The sequence below is a fragment of the Thalassophryne amazonica genome, chromosome 8 (assembly GCF_902500255.1).
Source record: "Thalassophryne amazonica chromosome 8, fThaAma1.1, whole genome shotgun sequence".
NCBI classification, from domain to species: Eukaryota; Metazoa; Chordata; class Actinopteri; order Batrachoidiformes; family Batrachoididae; genus Thalassophryne; species Thalassophryne amazonica.
In genome coordinates this window covers 84531276-84553860 of record NC_047110.1, presented here as the reverse complement: position 1 = coordinate 84553860, position 22585 = coordinate 84531276, and the positions used below count along the sequence as shown (strand labels likewise).

At 39.6% G+C, this 22585-nt stretch overlaps 2 protein-coding genes across 4 annotated transcripts in view; one reads left to right on the top strand and one right to left on the bottom strand.

Annotated features, from left to right (window-relative positions):
* phrf1 (PHD and ring finger domains 1) overlaps nucleotides 1-2601 on the top strand; it is a 44069-nt gene extending 41468 nt beyond the window's left edge. Inside the window, exons 17-19 of one of the 3 annotated variants that reach the window (XM_034176857.1) lie at nucleotides 325-411; nucleotides 1138-1266; nucleotides 1360-2601. In XM_034176857.1, the coding sequence (XP_034032748.1) occupies nucleotides 325-411; nucleotides 1138-1266; nucleotides 1360-1518 (375 nt within the window). In that variant the 3' untranslated portion in view covers nucleotides 1519-2601. Of the gene's footprint in view, nucleotides 1-264; nucleotides 412-1137; nucleotides 1267-1359 lie in introns of all 3 variants that reach the window. The other 2 variants (XM_034176855.1, XM_034176856.1) reach the window with 2 other exon arrangements.
* Nucleotides 2602-9827: 7226 nt separating this feature from the next.
* irf7 (interferon regulatory factor 7) lies at nucleotides 9828-22199 on the bottom strand. The gene is made up of 10 exons (XM_034176854.1): nucleotides 22092-22199; nucleotides 20337-20490; nucleotides 19378-19549; nucleotides 19153-19253; nucleotides 19001-19052; nucleotides 18791-18916; nucleotides 11355-11557; nucleotides 11036-11237; nucleotides 10775-10890; nucleotides 9828-10682 (listed from the first exon to the last, which is right to left on the bottom strand). Exons 1-10 carry the CDS (start codon nucleotides 22097-22099, stop codon nucleotides 10506-10508), a joined length of 1311 nt encoding a protein of 436 aa, XP_034032745.1. The 5' UTR covers nucleotides 22100-22199; the 3' UTR covers nucleotides 9828-10505.
* Between the last annotated feature and the right edge of the window lie 386 nt (nucleotides 22200-22585).

Genomic DNA, 22585 nt, shown 5'->3' with positions numbered 1-22585 from the left:
TCAAAACTATTCCATTTAATAATGGAATACAGGTGAAACCTGCGTAAGTCACAATTCAGCTTTACTCGCAGTTGATTTGTGGACCCCAAAAATTTAGACTACTATATTTTTTGGGGGGGGAGGCAACGTCACTAACTCGCGGCCCGATTTTGTGGACCCTAACTCGTGCAAGCTAACGGGGCGGCTCACCTGCAGTATTAAACACTGATGTTTAGCTCCTACTTTCATATTTGCTGTTTCTTTTGTTTGTTCATGCTTGAACAGGATGTGACTGAAACAGGGTCCATGAGTGACACTTACAAAATGGGCGGTGTTGATCCACAGAGTGCGTCTGATGGTGTACATCGTGAGGCAGTTTCCACCACGGGGCAAGCAGAAGCAGAAGGAGGGAATTCCTCTCAGAAAGACAAGGTGAATCCAGACTTTGTGGTTTTACCTTGTATTTAGCCAAGCTTTAGTTTTTGGCGGCCTTCATTTGAGACTTACTATGGAAATACACTCGTCAGAATTATTGGCAACCCTGAATTTTAACTACAGAGTCTAAAATATAAGAAAGAAATGCAAATGAACCAATTTTGTGTGTCGTCTAACAGTTACTGAGCAAGAACAACAATAAAAAGCTTTTATACAATGAAAATTTCAAAATGAAGACAAATTATATGCTGGGTGCAATTATTGGCATTTTGACTAATACCTGAAAATCATCGTTTTTACATCCAGTTTTCCTTTGATATGTTGGGAAATGGATGCATGAATGTTTCCAGCTCACTGAATATATCTTAGACTTTATTTATGTCAATCATTAAGAAATACAGTTTGGTACTGTGGTAAATCTTGTCTGCAGAGGGAAGCCACCAAGAATCCCTTGACAATGCTGAAGGCTTTATAGGCTTTAGAAAGCAACTTTTGCCTGTTTCATTAATAATTTGACAGTTTCATGGTAGAGAGCCAGAGAAGGATTTAAGAAAAGAAACAATTTTGTTGTTATCCCTTTGCTAGCCAACTCAACTGTTTGGTGGAGCACATTGAGATCTACTACATTTGACTGAACAATGTGAGGATATTAAAAATTCAGAGGTGTCAATCATTCTTTCCAGGACTGTAATACAACAAAAGTTTGTCTGTTCTTGTTTACAGTATTTGAAGAAGCTGCACATGCAAGAGAGAGCCGTGGAGGAAGTGAAGTTAGCGATCAAGCCTTTCTACCAGAAGAGGGACATCAACAAGGACGAATACAAAGAGATTCTGCGTAAAGCTGTGCAGAAGGTGGGTTACACAAAAAACCAAAAAGTTCATTTTTGGAAATGAGCTTGATGTTTTCAAAAGTTGGTGTGTGTAATTATTGTCACTGGTTATCAGGTGTGTCACAGCAAGAGTGGAGAGATCAACCCAGTGAAGGTGGGAAATCTGGTCAAGGCATATGTGGACAAATACAGGCATGCTCGGAAACACAAGAAAGACTACATAGAGAAGGTGCAGGAGCAAACTGGAGCCATGAAGTCCAGCGATAGCCCGTGAGGAGGCATAAAATATACCCGCCAAAACCCTCAGTCACATTCACCTGATTCAGTTTCCCCCAAATGTTGGATTTGAGATGGACCATTTTGAGGAAGATACTTTTTGTTGATCACTTCTTTCACTTTTAAGGACTGGACTTCTGTCAGAATAACAGTCAAGCAGTTTATTTGAACATCTGGTGGTTTTGCTTTAATAAAAAGGCATTTCCCATTTATTAAGTGATGTAGATTTCACAGACAAATCTGTTATCTTGATGGAGACACAACAGGAGACGGCGTGGACATGAAGATTTGTGAGGTTTCGTGGGAGGGAAGAGGGTATTTATCAGTGGCAATGCTAATTGTTCTCAGTGCGGTAATAAAAATATTCATATTTAACATTTTTGTCACAAAGACACTTATGCAAATTTTGTACAAATTTATCAGTAGTGTAATTAAATAATTTTAGATTTGTCTGTAAATAATATAGATTTGATATATTAACATGTATGTTCCTTTCATTTTTTTTTTCTTATTTTGCAAATGTTAAATGGTTCTTCCTGGTAATTTTGATTTGGCTTGTTTTATCTTCCACAATTCTGATGTGTGTGTTCATCGAGCTTTGTAGTCCTGACAGTCCAGCTAAAGTGTTAGCTTGGTGGTTTAAAATGATATAACAGGAACTTCTCCTTAGTAATAAACGGAACCTTTATTTTCTTTAATTTTCTTTATTTTTAAATCAAATCAAGAGTTTAGTTTTTGCATTGAACAATTAAAAATAAAAACAATTTTCTGAAGTATTTAATTTTGAGGTTTTACATTTGCAATGTACCTTCCAACATTTGGCCACATTAACACTGAAGTAATTGGCTTGTGACATAGCTTTTATGCTCCGTAATTCATATCAAGCCTACAGTTCAGCTTCCTTAGAATATTTCCTTCCTCAGTTTTGTGATGTAGGAATGTTGGCAATATATTTTTCCCCCCATTCCCCAGAACATGTTTCTAGAAGCATGCTTGTTAGCCCTAATAATCATGACTCATTGGTGTAACAACAGTGGATGGAAAACTCTTTGTTTTGCTTGGATTAAAGGCTATGTGTGGTTGGCCTTTGCCATTGTATTTTATTGGGCTTTACAAAAAAAAAAAAAAAGTCGGTGTGCAAGAACTTTGAAAAACTGGTGCTCATGTTTATCTGAATGTATTTTATATTCTGCATTTACTTGATCAAATAGGCCAGAGAGAACACTATCGCTGTTTTCAGTATTTAGGGTTGTGGGTGGTTATTGTGGAACCCATAAGAATCATTAGTATGTTCTGTTACAGTGTACCCGGGAACTATTCGTGGCATTTCACTTTATCTGCATTTTGTTGCTACAGCCAAAATGGAGTAAATACATTTTTCCCTCAAAATTCTACTCAACAGCACCCCATAATGACATGATTTAATTTTATTTTATTTTTTTGCAAGTTAAAAAAAAAAAGCTAAGAAATTACATGTACATAAGTACTCACACCCTTTGCTCAATACTTTGTTGATGCACCTTTAGTAATTAAGTAATTAAGACCTCAAGTCTTGAATATGATGCCACAAGCTTGACGCACCTATCTTTGGGCAGTTTTGCCTGTTTCTCTGTGTAGCAACTCTCAAGCTCTATCAGGTTGGATGGTGAGCATCTGTGCACAGCCATTTTCAGATCTCTCCAGAGATGTTCAGTCGGATTCAGGTCTGGGCTCTGGCTGGGCCACTCAAGGACATTCACAGAGTTGTCCAGAAGCCTCTCCTTTGATATCTTGGCTTTAGAGTCATTGTCCTGCTGAAAGATGAACTGTTGCCCCAGTCTGAGGTCAAGAGCGCCCTGGAGCAGGTTTTCATGCAGGATGTCTGTATATTGCTGCATTCATCTTGTCTCATCAAACCAGAGACTTTGTTTCTCATGGTCTGAGAGTCCTTCAGGTGCTTTTTGGCAAACTCCAGGTGGCTGCCATGTGCCTATTGTTAAGGAGTGGGTTCCGTCTGGCCACTGTACCATACAGGCCTAATTGGTGGATTGCTGCAGAGATGGTTGACCTTCTGGAAGCTTATCTTCTTTCCACAGAGGATTGCTGGAGCTCTGACAGTGACCATTAGGTTCTTGGTCACCTCCTAAGGTGAGTCTCCCCCAATTGCTCAGTTTAGATGGGTACCCAGCTCTAGGAAGAGTCCTGGTGCATCTGATCTTCTTACTTACAGATGATGGAGGCCACTCTGCTCAATGGGACCTTCAAAGCAACAGAAATGATTTGTGCCTTGAGACAATCCTGCCTCAGAGGTCTACAGACAATTCCTTTGACTTCATGCTTGTTTTGTGCTCTGACATACACCGTCAACTGTGGGACCTTTATATGTAGACAGGTGTCTTTCCAAATCATGTCCAATCAACTGAATTTACCGCAAATGGATTCTAATTAAGCTGTAGAAACATCTCAAGGATGATAAGTGGAAACAGGATGCACCTGAGTGCAATTTTGAGCTTCATGGCAAAGGCTGTGAATACTTATGTACATGTGATTTCTTAGCTTTTTTAATAAATTTGCAAAAATAAACTTTTTTTCATATTTTTATGTAGAATTTTTTTGGGGGAAGAATTTCAACCATTTTGCAATAAGGCTGTAACATTGCTGTGAATACTTTCCAGATGTACTGTATGTGCACTGTTGAATGAATGAAGTAATACACGTACACACACGCGCGCATATATATATATTCTCTCTCTTTTTTCTGCCTTTTTTGTGTCATCTGATGTGTATTTGTTTCAAACTGAGCCAGAGCTGTTGGTGGGGGAGCGCTGCTTATTTGTAAATTAATGTTTTAGTTTTTGGAGACTGTTTTATTAATAAATGTATCGGTCTTCATTTTGTTTTTGCTTGCTGTAGCATCTACATATTAAAACTGCAATGGGCAAATACGAGGGCTGTCCATAAAGTATAGGTCCTTTTTATTTTTTTCAAAAACTATATGGATTTCATTCATATGTTTTTACGTCAGACATGCTTGAACCCTCGTGCGCATGCGTGAGTTTTTCCACGCCTGTCGGTGACGTCATTCGCCTGTGAGCACTCTTTGTGGGAGGAGTCGTCCAGCCCCTCGTCAGAATTCCTTTGTCTGAGAAGTTGCTGAGAGACTGGCGCTTTGTTTGATCAAAATTTTTTTTAAACCTGTGAGACACATCGAAGTGGACACGGTTCGAAAAATTAAGCTGGTTTTCGGTGAAAATTTTAACGGCTGATGAGAGATTTTGAGGTGATACTGTCGCTTTAAGGACTTCCCACGGTGCGAGATGTCGTGCAGCGGTCCCAGGCACCGTCGTCAGCCTGTTTCAAGCTGAAAACCTCCCTATTTCAGGCTCTATTGATCCAGGACGTCGTGAGAGAACAGAGAAGTTTCAGAAGAAGTCCGTTTCAGCATTTTATCCGGATATTCCACTGTTAAAGGAGATTTTTTTTAATGAAAGACGTGCAGATGGGTCCACGCATCGGGACGCAGCCGGCGCGGTGTGGCGGCACAGGAAAAACACCTCCGTGTTGATAACCATTTGTAAAACAGTGGAATATCCGGATAAAATGTTGAAACCGACTTCTTCTGAAACTTCTCTGTTCTCTCACGACGTCTTGGATCAATAGAGCCTGAAATGTGGAGGTTTTCAGCTTGAAACAGGCTGACGACGGCGCCTGGGAGCGCTGCGCGACGTCCCGCTCCGTGGGAAGTCCTTAAAGCGACAGTATCACCTCAAAATCTCTCATCAGCCGTTAAAATTTTCACCGAAAACCAGCTTAATTTTTCGAACCGTGTCCACTTCGATGTGTCTCACAGGTTTAGAAAAAATTTTGATCAAACAAAGCGCCAGTCTCTCAGCAACTTCTCAGACAAAGGAATTCCGACGAGGGGCTGGACGACTCCTCCCACAAGGAGTGCTCACAGGCGAATGACGTCACCGACAGGCGTGGAAAAACTCACGCATGCGCACGAGGGTTCAAGCATGTCTCACGTAAAAACATGAATGAAATCCATATAGTTTTTGAAAAAATTAAAAGGACCTATACTTTATGGACAGACCTCGTATTTAGAGTATAATTAAAAAGGTATTAAATGTCAGTTCTGTGCATTTAATTCCATAGATCTTGTTCCAAGGCTTTGGAAAAGCCTCACCATAATTCCTGCCAAATGTAGTGAGTGATTAGATGGATAAATGAGTCAATCCCCTCCAGTTTAACATCATTCAAAAACAAGTAACCCACTAGACTAGGTTAGACTCTTTCTCTCCGATTGTTCTGTCTGAGTTATTTTCATTAGTTACTTCATCCAAACCATCAACATGTTTATTAGACCCCATTCCTACCAGGCTGCTCAAGGAAGCCCTACCATTATTTAATGCTTCGATCTTAAATATGATCAATCTGTCTTTGTTAGTTGGCTATGTACCACAGGCTTTTAAGGTGGCAGTAATTAAACCATTACTTAAAAAGCCATCACTTGACCCAGCTATCTTAGCTAATTATAGGCCAATCTCCAACCTTCCTTTTCTCTCAAAAATTCTTGAAAGGGTAGTTGTAAAACAGCTAACTGATCATCTGCAGAGGAATGGTCTATTTGAAGAGTTTCAGTCAGGTTTTAGAATTCATCATAGTACAGAAACAGCATTAGTGAAGGTTACAAATGATCTTCTTATGGCCTCGGACAGTGGACTCATCTCTGTGCTTGTTCTGTTAGACCTCAGTGCTGCTTTTGATACTGTTGACCATAAAATTTTATTACAGAGATTAGAGCATGCCATAGGTATTAAAGGCACTGCGCTGCGGTGGTTTGAATCATATTTGTCTAATAGATTACAATTTGTTCATGTAAATGGGGAATCTTCTTCACAGACTAAAGTTAATTATGGAGTTCCACAAGGTTCTGTGCTAGGACCAATTTTATTCACTTTATACATGCTTCCCTTAGGCAGTATTATTAGATGGTATTGCTTAAATTTTCATTGTTACGCAGATGATACCCAGCTTTATCTATCCATGAAGCCAGAGGACACACACCAATTATCTAAACTGCAGGATTGTCTTACAGACATAAAGACATGGATGACCTCTAATTTCCTGCTTTTAAACTCAGATAAAACTGAAGTTATTGTACTTGGCCCCACAAATCTTAGAAACATGGTGTCTAACCAGATCCTTACTCTGGATGGCATTACCCTGACCTCTAGTAATACTGTGAGAAATCTTGGAGTCATTTTTGATCAGGATATGTCATTCAAAGCGTATATTAAACAAATATGTAGGACTGCTTTTTTGCATTTACGCAATATCTCTAAAATCAGAAAGGTCTTGTCTCAGAGTGATGCTGAAAAACTAATTCATGCATTTATTTCCTCTAGGCTGGACTATTGTAATTCATTATTATCAGGTTGTCCTAAAAGTTCCCTAAAAAGCCTTCAGTTAATTCAAAATGCTGCAGCTAGAGTACTGACGGGGACTAGAAGGAGAGAGCATATCTCACCCATATTGGCCTCTCTTCATTGGCTTCCTGTTAATTCTAGAATAGAATTTAAAATTCTTCTTCTTACTTATAAGGTTTTGAATAATCAGGTCCCATCTTATCTTAGGGACCTCGTAGTACCATATCACCCCAATAGAGCGCTTCGCTCTCAGACTGCAGGCTTACTTGTAGTTCCTAGGGTTTGTAAGAGTAGAATGGGAGGCAGAGCCTTCAGCTTTCAGGCTCCTCTCCTGTGGAACCAGCTCCCAATTCAGATCAGGGAGACAGACACCCTCTCTACTTTTAAGATTAGGCTTAAAACTTTCCTTTTTGCTAAAGCTTATAGTTAGGGCTGGATCAGGTGACCCTGAACCATCCCTTAGTTATGCTGCTATAGACGTAGACTGCTGGGGGGTTCCCATGATGCACTGTTTCTTTCTCTTTTTGCTCTGTATGCACCGCTCTGCATTTAATCATTAGTGATCGATCTCTGCTCCCCTCCACAGCATGTCTTTTTCCTGGTTCTCTCCCTCAGCCCCAACCAGTCCCAGCAGAAGACTGCCCCTCCCTGAGCCTGGTTCTGCTGGAGGTTTCTTCCTGTTAAAAGGGAGTTTTTCCTTCCCACTGTAGCCAAGTGCTTGCTCACAGGGGGTCGTTTTGACCGTTGGGGTTTTACATAATTATTGTATGACCTTGCCTTACAATATAAAGCGCCTTGGGGCAACTGTTTGTTATGATTTGGCACTATATAAAAAAAAAATTTGATTGAAATTGATTGAATTGACTAACCAAAGAATGTCTTGAGGACAATGTCATTAAAATGTGGTGAACTCTAACACCACTGAGCAATCCAAAAATGCTACTTTTTGCTTATGTAATATTCTATAGACATGCCTGCCACCTGCTGGACTTGAAGCAGGTGTGCTTGGCAGCCAGAGAGATGTTCTACACAGAAATGTACTCAATCTGATGGTTTTACAGAAGTTACGTATGTACTAAAATGCTGTAGTGTCAAAAGCCAACACAACCCCACAGAAAGGATCCACCTCAAATTAAAATCAGTTTGACAAATACACATTGATGGTTGAATGATTTTGTTGCTTCAGTTGCAGTTCTTATAGTTGAAAGGCTTGTGCGCTTCCAGTTTAGATTAATCCTGGATCCACATCTTTGAACTTGAAACAGGACTTCCTTAACAGCAGTTAAAATATTTTTATGTTTAGGCTAAAAACAGATACTTCTTTTTTAAAGACGGCATGACTAAATGAATTTGCAGGGAGGGGGTGAAACACAGGATGTGTATTTTTTTGGGGGGGGGGGGAGAGAATTGAATAGACTATCAATCAATCAATCAATCAACTTTTTTCTTATATAGCGCCAAATCACAACAAACAGTTGCCCCAAGGCGCTCCATATTGCAAGGCAAGGCCATACAATAACCATGAAAAACCCCAACGGTCAAAACGACCCCCTATGAGCAAGCACTTGGCCACAGTGGGAAGGAAAAACTCCCTTTTAACAGGAAGAAACCTCCAGCAGAACCAGGCTCAGGGAGGGGCAGTCTTCTGCTGAGACTGGTTGGGGCTGAGGGAAAGAACCAGGAGAAAGACATGCCGAGAAGGGGGGCAGAGATCGATCACTAATGATTAAATGCAGAGTGATGCACACAGAGCAAAAAAAGAAAGAAACAGTGCATCATGGGAACCCCCCCACAGTCTACGTCTAAAGCAACATAACCAAGGGATGGTCCAGGGTCACCCGATCCAGCCCTAACTATAAGCCTTAGCGAAAAGGAAAGTTTTAAGCCTAATCTTAAAAGTAGAGAGGGTATCTGTCTCCCTGATCTGAATTGGGAGCTGGTTCCACAGGAGAGGAGCCTGAAAGCTGAAGGCTCTGCCTCCCATTCTACTCTTACAAACCCTAGGAACTACAAGTAAGCCCGCAGTCTGAGAGCGAAGCGCTCTAATGGGGTAATATGGTACTACGAGGTCCCTAAGATAAGATGGGACCTGATTATTCAAAACCTTATAAGTAAGAAGAAGAATTTTAAATTCTATTCTAGAATTAACAGGAAGCCAATGAAGAGAGGCCAACACGGGTGAGATATGCTCTCTCCTTCTAGTCCCCGTCAGTACTCTAGCTGCAGCATTCTGAACCAACTGAAGGCTTTTTAGGGAACTTTTAGGACAACCTGATAATAATGAATTACAATAGTCCAGCCTAGAGGAAATAAATGCATGAATTAGTTTTTCAGCATCACTCTGAGACAAGACCTTTCTGATTTTAGAGATATTGCGTAAATGCAAAAAGGCAGTCCTACATATTTGTTTAATATGCGCTTTGAATGACATATCCTGATCAAAAATAACTCCAAGATTTCTCACAGTATTACTAGAGATCAGGGAAATGCCATCCAGAGTAACGATCTGGTAAGACACCATGCTTCTAAGATTTGTGGGGCCAAGTACAATAACTTCAGTTTTATCTGAGTTTAAAAGCAGGAAATTAGAGGTCATCCATGTCTTTATGTCTGTAAGACAATCCTGCAGTTTAGCTAATTGGTGTGTATCCTCTGGCTTCATGGATAGATAAAGCTGGGTATCATCTGCGTAGCAATGAAAATTTAAGCAAAACTTTTTTTGTAATCAACAGAAACCAAACAGGCTTTTCTGTGCTGCCACTTCCCATATTCAAAAGTTGGTTCAGATTTAGAACATATTAAGTTTTATTGACATAAATGCAACATTCATATATATTTGTAAGGCTAAACACCAATAAACTAACAGTAAAAAAATTCAGTGTAAAAACAAACAATGATCTACTATAAATCATTTTGATCTTGAACATAAAGTATTTAGCTTTATGACATGTACAGTATATTACATCACTTTTGGAAGTTCACATACACAATATATGACCCCCACAAAAAAAAAAAACTTAAAGGTATAGATTTACCATCATGATACACATAATTTGATTATTGCATAGTCAAACCATCCATTATTGACTAAATTTATGGTAATTTTATTTGCACTGTAAACAATATTGAAGGCAACAATATAGCAGGGGTAACATAACAGTTGGCTCTTTGACTTCTCCCTTTTACAGTCAGGGCCACTGCAGCAGATGTGCATGTTGATTTGATGGGAATTTTATGCAGGATGCCCCTCCTGATGCAAGTCCACATGACATGGAGAATGGACAGGGGTGGTCTATGCTTGAATAAAGTACACTAACCTTTTGGCCACAAAAAAAAAAAAAAAAAGCCAATCCATATATTTACATTTGTAGTGCTAAAAAGGACAGTAGGTGCCCATTTGCCAACATGGATTATGTTTGACAGGAGCTCATAGTTGACAGTTAAGGCAATTCCACCGCTGAGGTTTAATTACATTCATTCACATGCCCTATTCCTTATGGTTTTACGAGCCTTTGGGTCAGGTGAGGATGTGACGCCACACTGAACGATAACGTTTAGAAATTTTTGCAGTGCTGATCTAAAAGCGCATAGCAGCCTGCATGGGCTCCATGGCTATTGGCAGATCAAAGGCAGCATTGATGAGATCATAGAGGCTATTGTGCGAGATCTGTAGGCTGATATTGGAGCTGTGAAGAGACGATGCACCATCCAACTGGGCCATCTCATGAAGGTGCCGGCAGATCAGTGGAACCACCTGTAGTAGTCAGATGAAACAAAGGAAGTATAATGTTGGAAAACAGTAATTTTATAGACTGTGTTGAAACTGAAAAGTGCAAGGAGTGCTACCTTGACAACAATAAGCTTCTTCTCCAGCGGTTTTCCATCAGGAAACTTCTCTCCGAAGCACATGTTGATGATGTAGTTGGGCGAACTGCTGTTGTTCTCTCGAAATTGCTTAAGCTCTGAAACAGAAGTGAATTCATCCAGTAAACACATGGTTTATGTCAAAGGGTCACATGCTTTTCAGGAGGAGATTTTGAGGCCACAACCCATTTCAATATGGTATTTGCCAGTTTTATCAACAAGCAAGAAGAGATCCTCTGTTACCATTTGCATAGGTCTTAAAATTAAGCAGCTCCACCATGGTGTTTTGGGGAAGTTTTCTTGGGTCTGGTTGAGCCACATTGGGGTCACTGGTGCTGGCAAACACGTGGCACCTGTCCTGCCTACAGGCATAGATACCAGTGTCCCTCACCTCCAGGAGGAGCCCTTTCTGTATGCTGTGAAGGATGCGAGTTGTGTAATCAATCTGCAATTAAATGAAATAAAGATGTTAGTTAATGACTGAATATGTACAGTACAGCAACATTACCCCCTCTACTGAGGGTTTCTTCATATATAATGTCCAGCTGATGTTCCTGTGTACCTGTTTGTGGTCCAGCAGACCGACAGTATCAGGGAAGCAGAGATGATGGGCATTGAGCTCAGGCGCCTCCTGGTGGTAGTGGAGCTGCAGACGGCATGTGGATAGCCTGATGTTTAGCATCTCTCTCTTCCTGTAGTGGATGGAGATCTCAAGATCAAAGATTGTCAGCTGAGGAGGTGAATCCAGGGCTGGCTCTGGATTTGCTGTGAATAATAATAAGATAGATTTTATTGTCCTTACAAGAAGTGCAACAATCACCTCAAACAAAAATACAGCAATTAATCCACAATTATTAATGCTTGAATAATGGCACACATCAGAATTAAAACAACCATACATATACAATCAAATGTATATGTACGCTAAACTTTAAAACAGTCCGTCATCTAAATTGAGGCAGTGTGTGTGAGGGGTGGTCGCAGCAGTATCCCGCGCAGCCGTGAACTCGGGGGTGGCCCCAAGACCTAAAAGTACTAATGGAACAATCATTTATTCTGTCACAGTTTACCATCTGATCTTTATTTATTGATTGATTTGGACACGTTAAGGCTGAAGTGAGACCAGCATGTTTTTCCTTTGAATTTAGTGCCACATCAAACACGTTTGCCTGGCAAAAACCTCAGTCTTTCCATTTGGAATCATCAGGAGATGGCATACAGAACATCTGAGAAGTATTCACAGCGTTCACTCCTTTCATATTTTGTAATGTTACAGCCTAATTCCAAAATGCGTGAAATTCTTTTTTTTTTTTTTTTCCCTCAGAACTCTACAAACAATACCCACAATGACAATGTGAAAAAAATTTTTTTTGCAGATTGTTGCAAATTTATTAAAAAAGACAAAAGAAAGAAATCTCATGTACATAAGTATTCACAGCCTTTGTCATGAAGCTTAAAATTGAGCTCAGGTGCATCCTGTCTCCACTGATCATCCTTGAGATGTTTGTACAGCTTAATTGGAGTGCACCTGGGGTAAATTCCATTGATTGGACATGATTTGGAAAGGCACACACAGTAGTGTTCAGAATAATAGTAGTGCTATGCGACTAAAAAGATTAATCCAGGTTTTGAGTATATTTCTTATTGTTACATGGGAAACAAGGTACCAGTAGATTCTCACAAATCCAACAAGACCAAGCATTCATGATATGCACACACTTAAGGCTATGAAACTGGGCTATTAAGAGAGAGAGAAATTTTTTTTTTTAAAAAAGTAGAAAAGAGGGTGTTCACAACAATAGTAGTGTGGCATTCAGTCAGTGAATTTGTCAATTTTGTGGAACAAACAGGCGTGAATCAGGTGTCCCCTATTTAAGGATTAAGCCAGCACCTGTTGAACATGCTTTTCTCTTTGAAAGCCTGAGGAAAATGGGACGTTCAAGACATTGTTCAGAAGAACAGAGTAGTTTGATTAAAAAGTTGACTGGAGAGGGGAAAACTTATATGCAGGTGCAAAAAATTATAGGCTGTTCATCTCCAATGATCTCCAATGCTTTAAAATGGACAAAAAAAAAAAAAAGACGCATGGAAGAAAATGGAAAACAACCATCAAAATGGATAGAAGAATAACCAGAATGGCAACGGCTCACCCATTGGTCAGCTCCAGGATGATCAAAGACAGTCTGGAGTGACCTGTAAGTGCTGTGACAGTTAGAAGACACCTGTGTGAAGCTAATTTATTTGCAAGAATCCCCCGCAAAGTCCCTCTGTCAAATAAAAGACGTGCAGAAAAAGTTACAATTTGCCAAAGAACACATCAACTGGCCTAAAGAGAAATGGAGGAATATTTTGTGGACTGATGAGAGTAAAATTGTTCTTTGTGGGTTCAAGGGCTGCAGACAGTTTGAGAGACGACCTCCAAACTCTGAATTCAAGCCACAGTTCACAGTGAAGCATCATGATATGGGCATGTTTCTCCTACTATGGTGTTGGGCCTATATATCGCATACCAGGTATCATGGATCAGTTTGGATATGTCAAAATACTTGAAGAGGTCATGTTGCCTTATGCTGAAGAGGACATGCCCTTGAAATGGGTGTTTCAACAAGACAATGACCCCAAGCACCCTAGTAAATGAGCAACAAAAAACAAAATTAATGCCTCGCAGATGTGAAGAAATCATGAAAAACTGTGGTTATACAACTAAATACTAGTTTAGTGATTCACAGGATTGCTAAAAAAGCAGTTTGAACATAATAGTTTTGTTTGTAGCATCAACAGTAGATGCTACTATTATTGGGAACACCCCTTTTCTACTTTTTTTTTTTTTTTTACTAATAGTCCAATTTCATAGCCTTAAGAGTGTGCATATCATGAATGCTTGGTCTTGTTGGATCTGTGAGAATCTACTGGTACCTTGTTTCCCATGTAACAATAAGAAATATACTCAAAACCTGGATTAATCTTTTTAGTCACATAGCACTACTATTATTCTGAACACTACTGTATAAGGTCCCACAATTGACAATGCATGGCAGAGCTCAAATCAAGCATGAAGTCAAAGGAACTGTCTCGGGGCACAAATCTGGGGAAGGGTACAGAAACATTTCTGCTGCTTTGAAGGTCCCAATGAGCACAGTGGCCTCCATCATCTGTAAATGGAAGAAGTTCAGATCCACCAGGACTCTTCCTAGAGCTGGCCACCTGTCTAAACAGTGATCGTGGGAGAAGGGCCTTAGTCAGGGAGGTGAACAAAACCCAGTGGTTACTCTGTCAGAGTTCCAGCATTCCTCTGTGGAGAGAGGAGAACCTTTCAGAAGGACAACCATCTCTGCAGCAATTCACCAATCAGGCCTGTATGGTACACAGTAAAATCACCAGTGTTAATTTAACACTGCCAGACCATGTGACAAAATTCTCTGGTCTGATGAGACACAGAGCATCATGCTGTGGGGATGTTTTTCAGTGGCAGGAACTGGGAGACTAGTCAGGGTTGAGGGAAAGATGAATGCAGCAATGGACAGAGACATCCTAGATGAAAACCTGCTCTAATGTGCTCTTGACCTCAGACTGGGGTGACAGTTCATCTTTCAGCAGGTCAATGACCCTAAGCACACAGCCAAGATATCAAAGGAGTGGATTCAGGACAACTCTGTGAATGTCCTTGAGTGGCGCAGCCAGAGCTCAGACCTGAATCAGATTGAACATATCTGGAGAGATATAAAAATGGTTGTGCACTGATGCTCCCCATCCAACCTGATAGAGCTTAAGAGGTGCTCAACTCAACCTTCTTTTTTAAAGCATGTTTAAAACGACAGCAGTCGACCAAAGTGCTGTGCATAATTGAAAAATGGGCACCAAGTTATCCCCAATCGTAAATAAATAACAGGCAAAATAAAGAGTAAAAAGTAGTAGGAAATCATTTAAATTTGATTTAATTTTAGTTACATAGTGCCAAATCGGAACAAAGCTGCCTCAGGTGCAAAGCATAAGTAAGGTCTAACCTTACCAACCCCTAGAGCAAACACACAGGCAACAGTGGTAAGGAAAAACTCCCTGATGATATTGACGAAGAAACCTCAAGCAGACCAGACTCAAAGGGGTGACCCTCTGCTTGGGCCATGCTACCGAAAGACTACAAATAAGGTAAATTTGTCAGCATTAAGCAACAGGAAGGAAAGAGGAATGGGCAAAACTGACCAAAGATTGGTGAGCACCAAGACTTGAGGCTCTAATTTCTGTCAAAAGAGCATCAACAAAGTATTGAGGGAAGGGTGTAAATACCAATGTACTTGTGATTTCTTTAGTTTTTTTATTTTTAATAACTTTTTAATGTTTTCATTATGGGGTGTTGTGAGTAGAATTTTGAGGGAAAAATGAATGTACTCCATTCTGGAATAAGGCTGTAATATAAGAAAATGTGGAAAAAAGAGAAAATGTTGTGAATAGTTTCCAGATGCAATGCATGTCCCCGGTTCCCACAAATCAGTAATACAAAGTGTCGAATATGCTGATATACTGGGGTTGAGAATTTAAAAAGTCATATTGAGATATCTAACACATTATTTGTCTGATCAAAGATTACAAAAACGTTATACAGTAGTTTGGACTATCTATGACTGAATGTTGTGGAGTTATGGAGGAAAAAAAAAAAAACAAACACCACAGCAAAAATGGTAACATAGACCAATTTCAGTTTGTACAGCAGGTCAAAAGTTAAAGTTACTCCAATTTTGGTAAAAACTGTTGCAAATTATTGGTTGAGTTAATAGGGTTTTAAAAAGGAATCGTTTTGCACCATGTGTCATGCTTGTTACAGGGTAACAGATGTCATATGTGTCATTATAGCAGAGCAGCTCACTTCTTTATTTAGAGAAGTATTAAATGTTAGACAAATGCCAGTCGGGTTTTCCTAAAAGTATTTAGCAGAAACTGCATTACTTAGGGTTTGTAGCGACATCATGATGGCAGCTGAGTCTGGACAATACACACTTATGATTTATGGGATCTCCGCAGCTTTTGACACTGTTGATCATAAGATTCTGATCACCAGACTGAGATGTGGTTGGGCTCTCAGGAATGGTTTTAAAATGGTTCTCCTCATACCTCTCTGACTGAAGTTCTGGTGTTTTAGAAAATTTTTTATATGAATTGAGACATCTTACCTGCGGGGTACCTCAGGATTCTGTCTTGGGCCAATACTCTTATGCCTGCTTACTTTAAGACAGATAATTATCAAGTACAGTGATGTGTCTTACCACCGTCGCCATTTATGTATTCAAAAAGCAGTTAAAGACTTTTCTTTTCAAGCAGGCTTTTAGTTAGACAAGGATTTTTTTTTTTTATTGTGTTTTCCTGTTTTTAAAATCATTGTTTTAAATGTACATTCTCTGTATTTTACTTGTTTACTTTGTGATGTCATATATATGCAAGGTGCTATAGAAATAACATAGCGCTTGGTTTCAGTGTGGAAGGTTCTCAAAACCCCACCCCTGCCACATTTCTCCATTCAATGTGGAGTTTTGTCAGGAAGGTCATACGGTGTAAAACTTGTGCCAAGCCAACAATCAACATATAGATCCTCACAGGATCTGCTGTGGCAATCCCGAGTGAAAACAAGGGAGCAGCCGAAGGGACTTTTACTTATAGTATATGCCACAGAATCCAATGGACGTCAACATTGTTTGACCTTTACTTTGGACAGCAAACATACAATATGGTTAAAACTATTAGAAATTTTTAGAACGTTTTTCCAAAATTGGAGCAACTTAAATTTTTGACCAGCTGTACAAACTGAAATTCACCTCTGTCACCATTTTTGGCTGTTTTTACCCGATAACTCCATTGAATTCAGTCATAGAGTCCAAGCTATACCTTTGTGGAATCTTTATAATCAGACATATAGTGTGGTATATTTTTCAATATGATTCGAGCAGTTTTAAATTTTGACCCCTGTGTAATTCTTTACTGACCCCCTACTTGGCCATCTATTGAAGATGCAAGTGGCTACTCTGTTTGTTCAAAAGAGTAATGTCTAAGGAGTATTTGTGTCAAATCTGGTGCTTGTGTCATCACTTGAAAGATTGTTTCAGTTCTGCTGCACAACAAAGGTCAGCAATGATCATAAAAACATATAATTCTGTATCAAAGAGCAGTAATCTGCTTCTATGTTTAGGATCAAAGATGAAGATGAGGATCAAATATCACCATCAATGCTCAGTGTTCAGGATCAAAGAAAGGTAAAGGTCAAAAGAATAGTAAACAGTGGGCTGTTGGAGAGAGGTCAGTGATCAGGATCAAAGCTTAGGATAATAGATCAGGATCAACTGTCAGTAACCAGGACCAAAGAAAGCAAAAGGTCAAGAGAGGGTTGTTGGACCTTTGTGAGTTTCTGTGCTCTCAGAGTGTCCTATGGTAAATGGACTGCACTGATCTAGTGCTTTTCCAACTGAATCAGAATCTCAAAGCACTTTACAATGATGCCCCACATTCACCCATTCACACACCAATGTCAGGGTGCTACCATGCCAGGCACTCTTTACACACTGCGAGCAACTGGGGATTAAGGACCTTACCCAAGGCCCCTTAGTGATTTTCTGATCTGGCAGGGTTTGAACAAAGGATCCTCTGACATCAAACCCACGGCTTAACCACTAGAGCAGGGGTGGCCAAGTTCGGTCCTCGAGAGCCACCTTCCTGACACTCTTAGTTGTCTCCCTACTCCAACACACCTGAATGCAATGAAAGACTCGTTAGCAGACTTTTAATGAGCCTTTCATTGGATTCAGGTGTGTTGGAGCAGGGAGACAACTAAGGCTGGGTTGCACCAACATAGCTTAAATTAAACCTAGTTTAGGCCTAAACTGAATTTAGTAAATCCATGTTTAAACTGGGTTTAAATCTGAGATGTGTTGCACATCTTAAATTTAAACCTGGATTACCTAAACTGGTTTAACCAAGATTAAAATAAACTTAAATATGTTCATCAGCCACCATTAATGGGTATGGTCAAATGTATGCATAAATAGACAAAACATACAACTAACATTGACTGTAAACAAACAAACGATGACATTGAATTATATAATAATATAATGGGCCGTTGCGTTCAGTGCTCTGGAATGGCCTGTTTGATATATTTGTAAACACTGTCGCGTGCCAGCCGTTACATTGTATGTATCACTCGGGCAGTGAAGATGGCACCTTGTCAAAGGGCATCCAATTTTTCTTCTTTTGAGAAAAATTTACTGGCATGGCTAATGGAGGAATTTGGGAAAATTATAGAGGACAAAAAAAAACTGATAATTTAATGACAGAAAAGAAGGAGCAGGCGTGGGCATCATTAATGGAGAGATTCAATGGGGCAACGGGAATAAAGGAGGCCAGGGACAAGGCTCAGCTGAAAGGCTGCTGGAAGAATTTAAAAAGCAAGGCAAAATCCGATGCGGCTTCTGTGCTTGATAGCTGGTCCGACTTTTCCATTGAGGTACAATCCAGACTCTTTTGTGAATCTGTACCGCTGGAGAAACTCACTGTTGCTGTAGAATTCAATAGGGTTTAGCCTATCTCGAATACTTCTGCGTGGAACTCTATCTTGTAACTCAAGCAGACAAATAACAGCAGCCATGTTGTCCGAATAACTAATTTAAACCTCCTCCAGGGGTGATTTATATTAAACAGGCAATCCAGGTTTATCCTTGGGCAACAGACTCACAATTAATCTAAGTTTAAGTGGGGTATTAAATCTGAGATTAGCCATGGATTAGATTTAATCAGAGATTAGTGGAAACTAAATTTAAACTAAGTTTAAGTTTGGTGCAACACGACTAAAAAGTAAACTGAGATTAAAGTTTAAACCACGTTGGTGCAACAGTGTCAGGAAGGTGGCTCTCGAGGACCGAACTTGGCCACCCCTGCACTAGAGCATCACCTCCTCCTCCTCTAATTTTAATATTGTCTCTCCTGTTAAAGAAGTTGATTTCAGCAGACAGAGCATACCTTCATAGCAACATGCATGATCTGGCTGAAACTGTGTGTTGTTGTCTGCTCCTGAAACATCAGGGTAGTCAACAGGCACAGCCGGGTTGTAGTGGGTGTAGTTCTGTGTCCACTGCTGCTGCTGCTCTGTTAAAGAAAAGACAAAATTGAGTTTGAGAAACTTGCACATACAGATCAGTACCTCGCTTGTGAGAGTGTTTATCACACTACCTGTTGACTCATTTCCCAGATCCATGGCCATAAAGTTGTTGAGTAGATTGCTCTGTTTGGTGACAAAGGCACACGAGAAAAACCATTTCAATCCAATAACCAAGAGGAACAAGTCAAAGTTTTCTAGGATAATACTTCAGACAACACTATACCTCACTGGCTGAGGGGAAGTAGTCTGTGGAACTGCTGTAGATGTTTGGAATAATACCAGAATCCTCAGGAGAGCCTTGTGTTTGCAAACTTTCAGTGTTACCTGGAAAGGGTGGACGACGTGGGGGGATTTGCAGATGCACGTTAATAATTTGCACTCGATCAAAATAAGTTAAACTCGAAATGGTTTCAAATTTGAAACAGTGTTCCAGGTTTCATTGTCTTACTCTCTGTGTTGATAATCTCATAGATTTTATGAGGATCCTCTGCATTCTCTGAATTATCCTGAACCATCTTGAAGCGTTCTTTGAGGTTATTCAGCACGCAGCGGAAGTTGGTTTTCCACCTGGCTTTGTCGTTGGGAAACTCGTGGATTTTTCCGCTTGCTACAGCCCATGCCTGTGACGTACGTAAAAGGAATAGCTGAAGATTGTGACAGTGTTATCAAAACAAAACTAACAAGTGCTGTATGTTAGTGATTTATAATATGAAACATTTAACTTTTTCATATCCTAAGTACTTTTTCCTTTACTACAAGAATTTGCCATCTGTATGATGATGATACTGTGTGAAATAGGAAATTTCCTCGCAAATATGATGCATACTGTATCACAAGGCCACTATGTTTTTTTTTTTTGTTTTTTTTTTTTTTTACATAACGCATGCATTTACGCTGTTTTAAGCCATAAAGTTATGAATAATTAGGGGCATGATTGCTTTGGTGTCATGTTCAGCTACTAGCAGAAGGTGCTAGCAGAGGCTGCTAGCTGCTGTGGACTCAACAGTGTGTGCCTTTATGAGCAATTTAAGACAAATATCTGAGATAATATGGGTTGCTTTTTGGTGAATTGTACTCACGGACCATCTAAGTAAGACATCTGTGCCCCACTAACTCTATTGAGTGAAATTTTAGTATCATTTCATTTGTATGTTAGCCCAGGTAGCACAAATTAGCAGGTATTAATAGTTTGCTAATGCTAGCTACATTGATAGTGCCACCGTTGTTGAGGTTATTATTGTTTTTTTAAAGCCTCCCATTATAAGAACCAACACACAGTCTGGACCATCGAAACTGCTACATCAGCTTTTAGATAAACATTAACAAAACCATTAAAATTTTATTTCATCATGCTGTGCGAGATAAAGATAACACTGCTGCCACAAGTTCAACACAGTTATAACCCACCCTAAATATTTTACTGTCCTCATCATTGCAGTCTTTCCGTGAGTTGTGCTTCCAGGGGACTCTGAACTTGTTTTGGCCCACGTAACGCAGGCCCTGGTATTGGCCTGTTTCCACTTGCTCTATGAGCCATCTGGCAAACTGTGGCTTTGGTGGCCTGCAAAGAAATAACCTTTATCATATCAAAAGAGAAACACAAGCACAGACGAAACAAATATATATGCACAAGAAACTGCACACATTCTCCCACTGTACTGTACATAAAGCTACTGAGTGTAGGATTTATCTCGTGGTGAAGTTGCAAATTGCAATATGACTGACCATTGCTGATCAAGATGCTGTCTCCCTAAACATTTTCCCTTCTTTGGTGACAGTGATTCGTGCACTCTTGCCTTCTCTTGTGATAAGCAAATATGCATGAGTCTCCATCTCACAAAAATGAGGGTTCCCAAACTCTGTTAGCGTGCACTAGCAACTAGTAGACAGTGTAAAGAGAAGTGACTGCTTATTTCTTTTTCTTCATTCTTCTGACCATGCTGTAAACTGCGAAAGGTATGTCCCTTTTGGGCTACTGTAATGACATGGACATTGTCGTGCAATATGGTGGCCTCCATGAGGAGGCCTGCTCCCATATAGATATGAAAGGCTCATTTATGAAAACACATTGATTCTTTGTTGCAGGGAGTTATACTAATGAACAGAGGGTTGTGAATGCTACATTGCATTTCTGCTGATAAACTCCCCTAAATCCTGCCCACTGTGGCTTTAAAGTAAAACTACATCTGAAAAATAAGCACACGGGTCTCTCAAAATAAATTATAGCTACATCCAGGAGGGCTGAAATGACTATCCAGTTTCATAGAACAACGAATAAATCACTCAGCAATTTTGGCAAATTATTTTATTTCAATAATTTTACGGTGAGAATTGGACTTTATCTTCTTGGATACCATCTGCAGAGAGGCTGAAGTGCTTCAAATGCACAGTCAGTCAGGACAAGTGACATCATGCATATAATATAAATCATATGCAGATTTTATGCAAAACAGGCACTGAAGACATGCCCCCTCAAGCTCTACTCTCGAAGCCAAAAGTGAGAGTTGAAACTGGAAAGCACCAACACTGAAAAGAATGTCAGTGTAACAATAAAAAAAAGTGAACAAAAACATGTCTACATTTTGTAAAAGCACAACAACAACAAATCAAGCAAAAAAAAATGATCTGGTTTACCAAAATACAAAGATGTAATATATAGAAACAAAAAACGTTTGTGTAACAGTTAGTGGAAAAAAAAAAATTAATTAAAAATAAATAAATAAATAAATGCTCCCGTACAGATCTGCACAGGAATTTGGCAAAGGTTTTTTTTCTGACGCAACTCCAGTTTAACCTGCAGGAACCAACCACGTACTAACCAGAAGCTGACAGGAACAACCACGATGTACATAACAGAATGTAGATTAAAAAACATAAAAAAAAAAAAAAAAAAAAAAAGATTAGATTAGATTGCAACTATTTTCATTCCCAGTACTTTTTTTTAAATCAATCCAACTACTTTTTTAAGTAAATGTGTTTCAATCCAAGTTTCAGTTTTAAGTTCAGGCTTTGTTTTTTAATGACAAATTTTATTTTCGGTACATAAGGAAAGGAAGTGAACGAACCCTCCGTCAAGAGAAAGCCTTTTACACAAAAACATTATACTGAGAATTTTTCCCCCTATAAATGAGTTCCAGGTTGTAGCTGAAGAAGCTTTCCTACCTTTGCATTTCTTCGTAGTTGTGAACACGTTTTACTGTCTGCTTCCCAAAAGCTTTTAATTTATAAAGCTCCGAGAGGCTGAGGGGGCGGAGTCAAACTGCTTCCGCTCGTGCGGATGGGTGCGTTTGATTTATTTACCGGCGAGAGGTTTGTCCGGTTTGATCGGCTCTCAGAGCAGCAAACAGGCGGACGAGCTGAAGGCGGTTCATGAAACGAGGACACCCTGTGTAGGAGGGATGGAGGCCGGCATTACTGAAAGGAAAAAATGGAATTTTGCTTCAAACGATACTGAAACTGTTTCGCCTTACATCACCAGACTGAAAGTTTTTTTTCATCAGAGCAGTTTGATGAAGGGATGGGATTTCCTGTGTAGTTCTTATATAAAAATGTGCCATTCAGTATGATTTCTGCATTAATAAAGTCAGATAGCTACTACTGCTGCTACAACTACTAATTGTAGCAACAGTACATGTTCTGTTATTTTTATGTTCTTT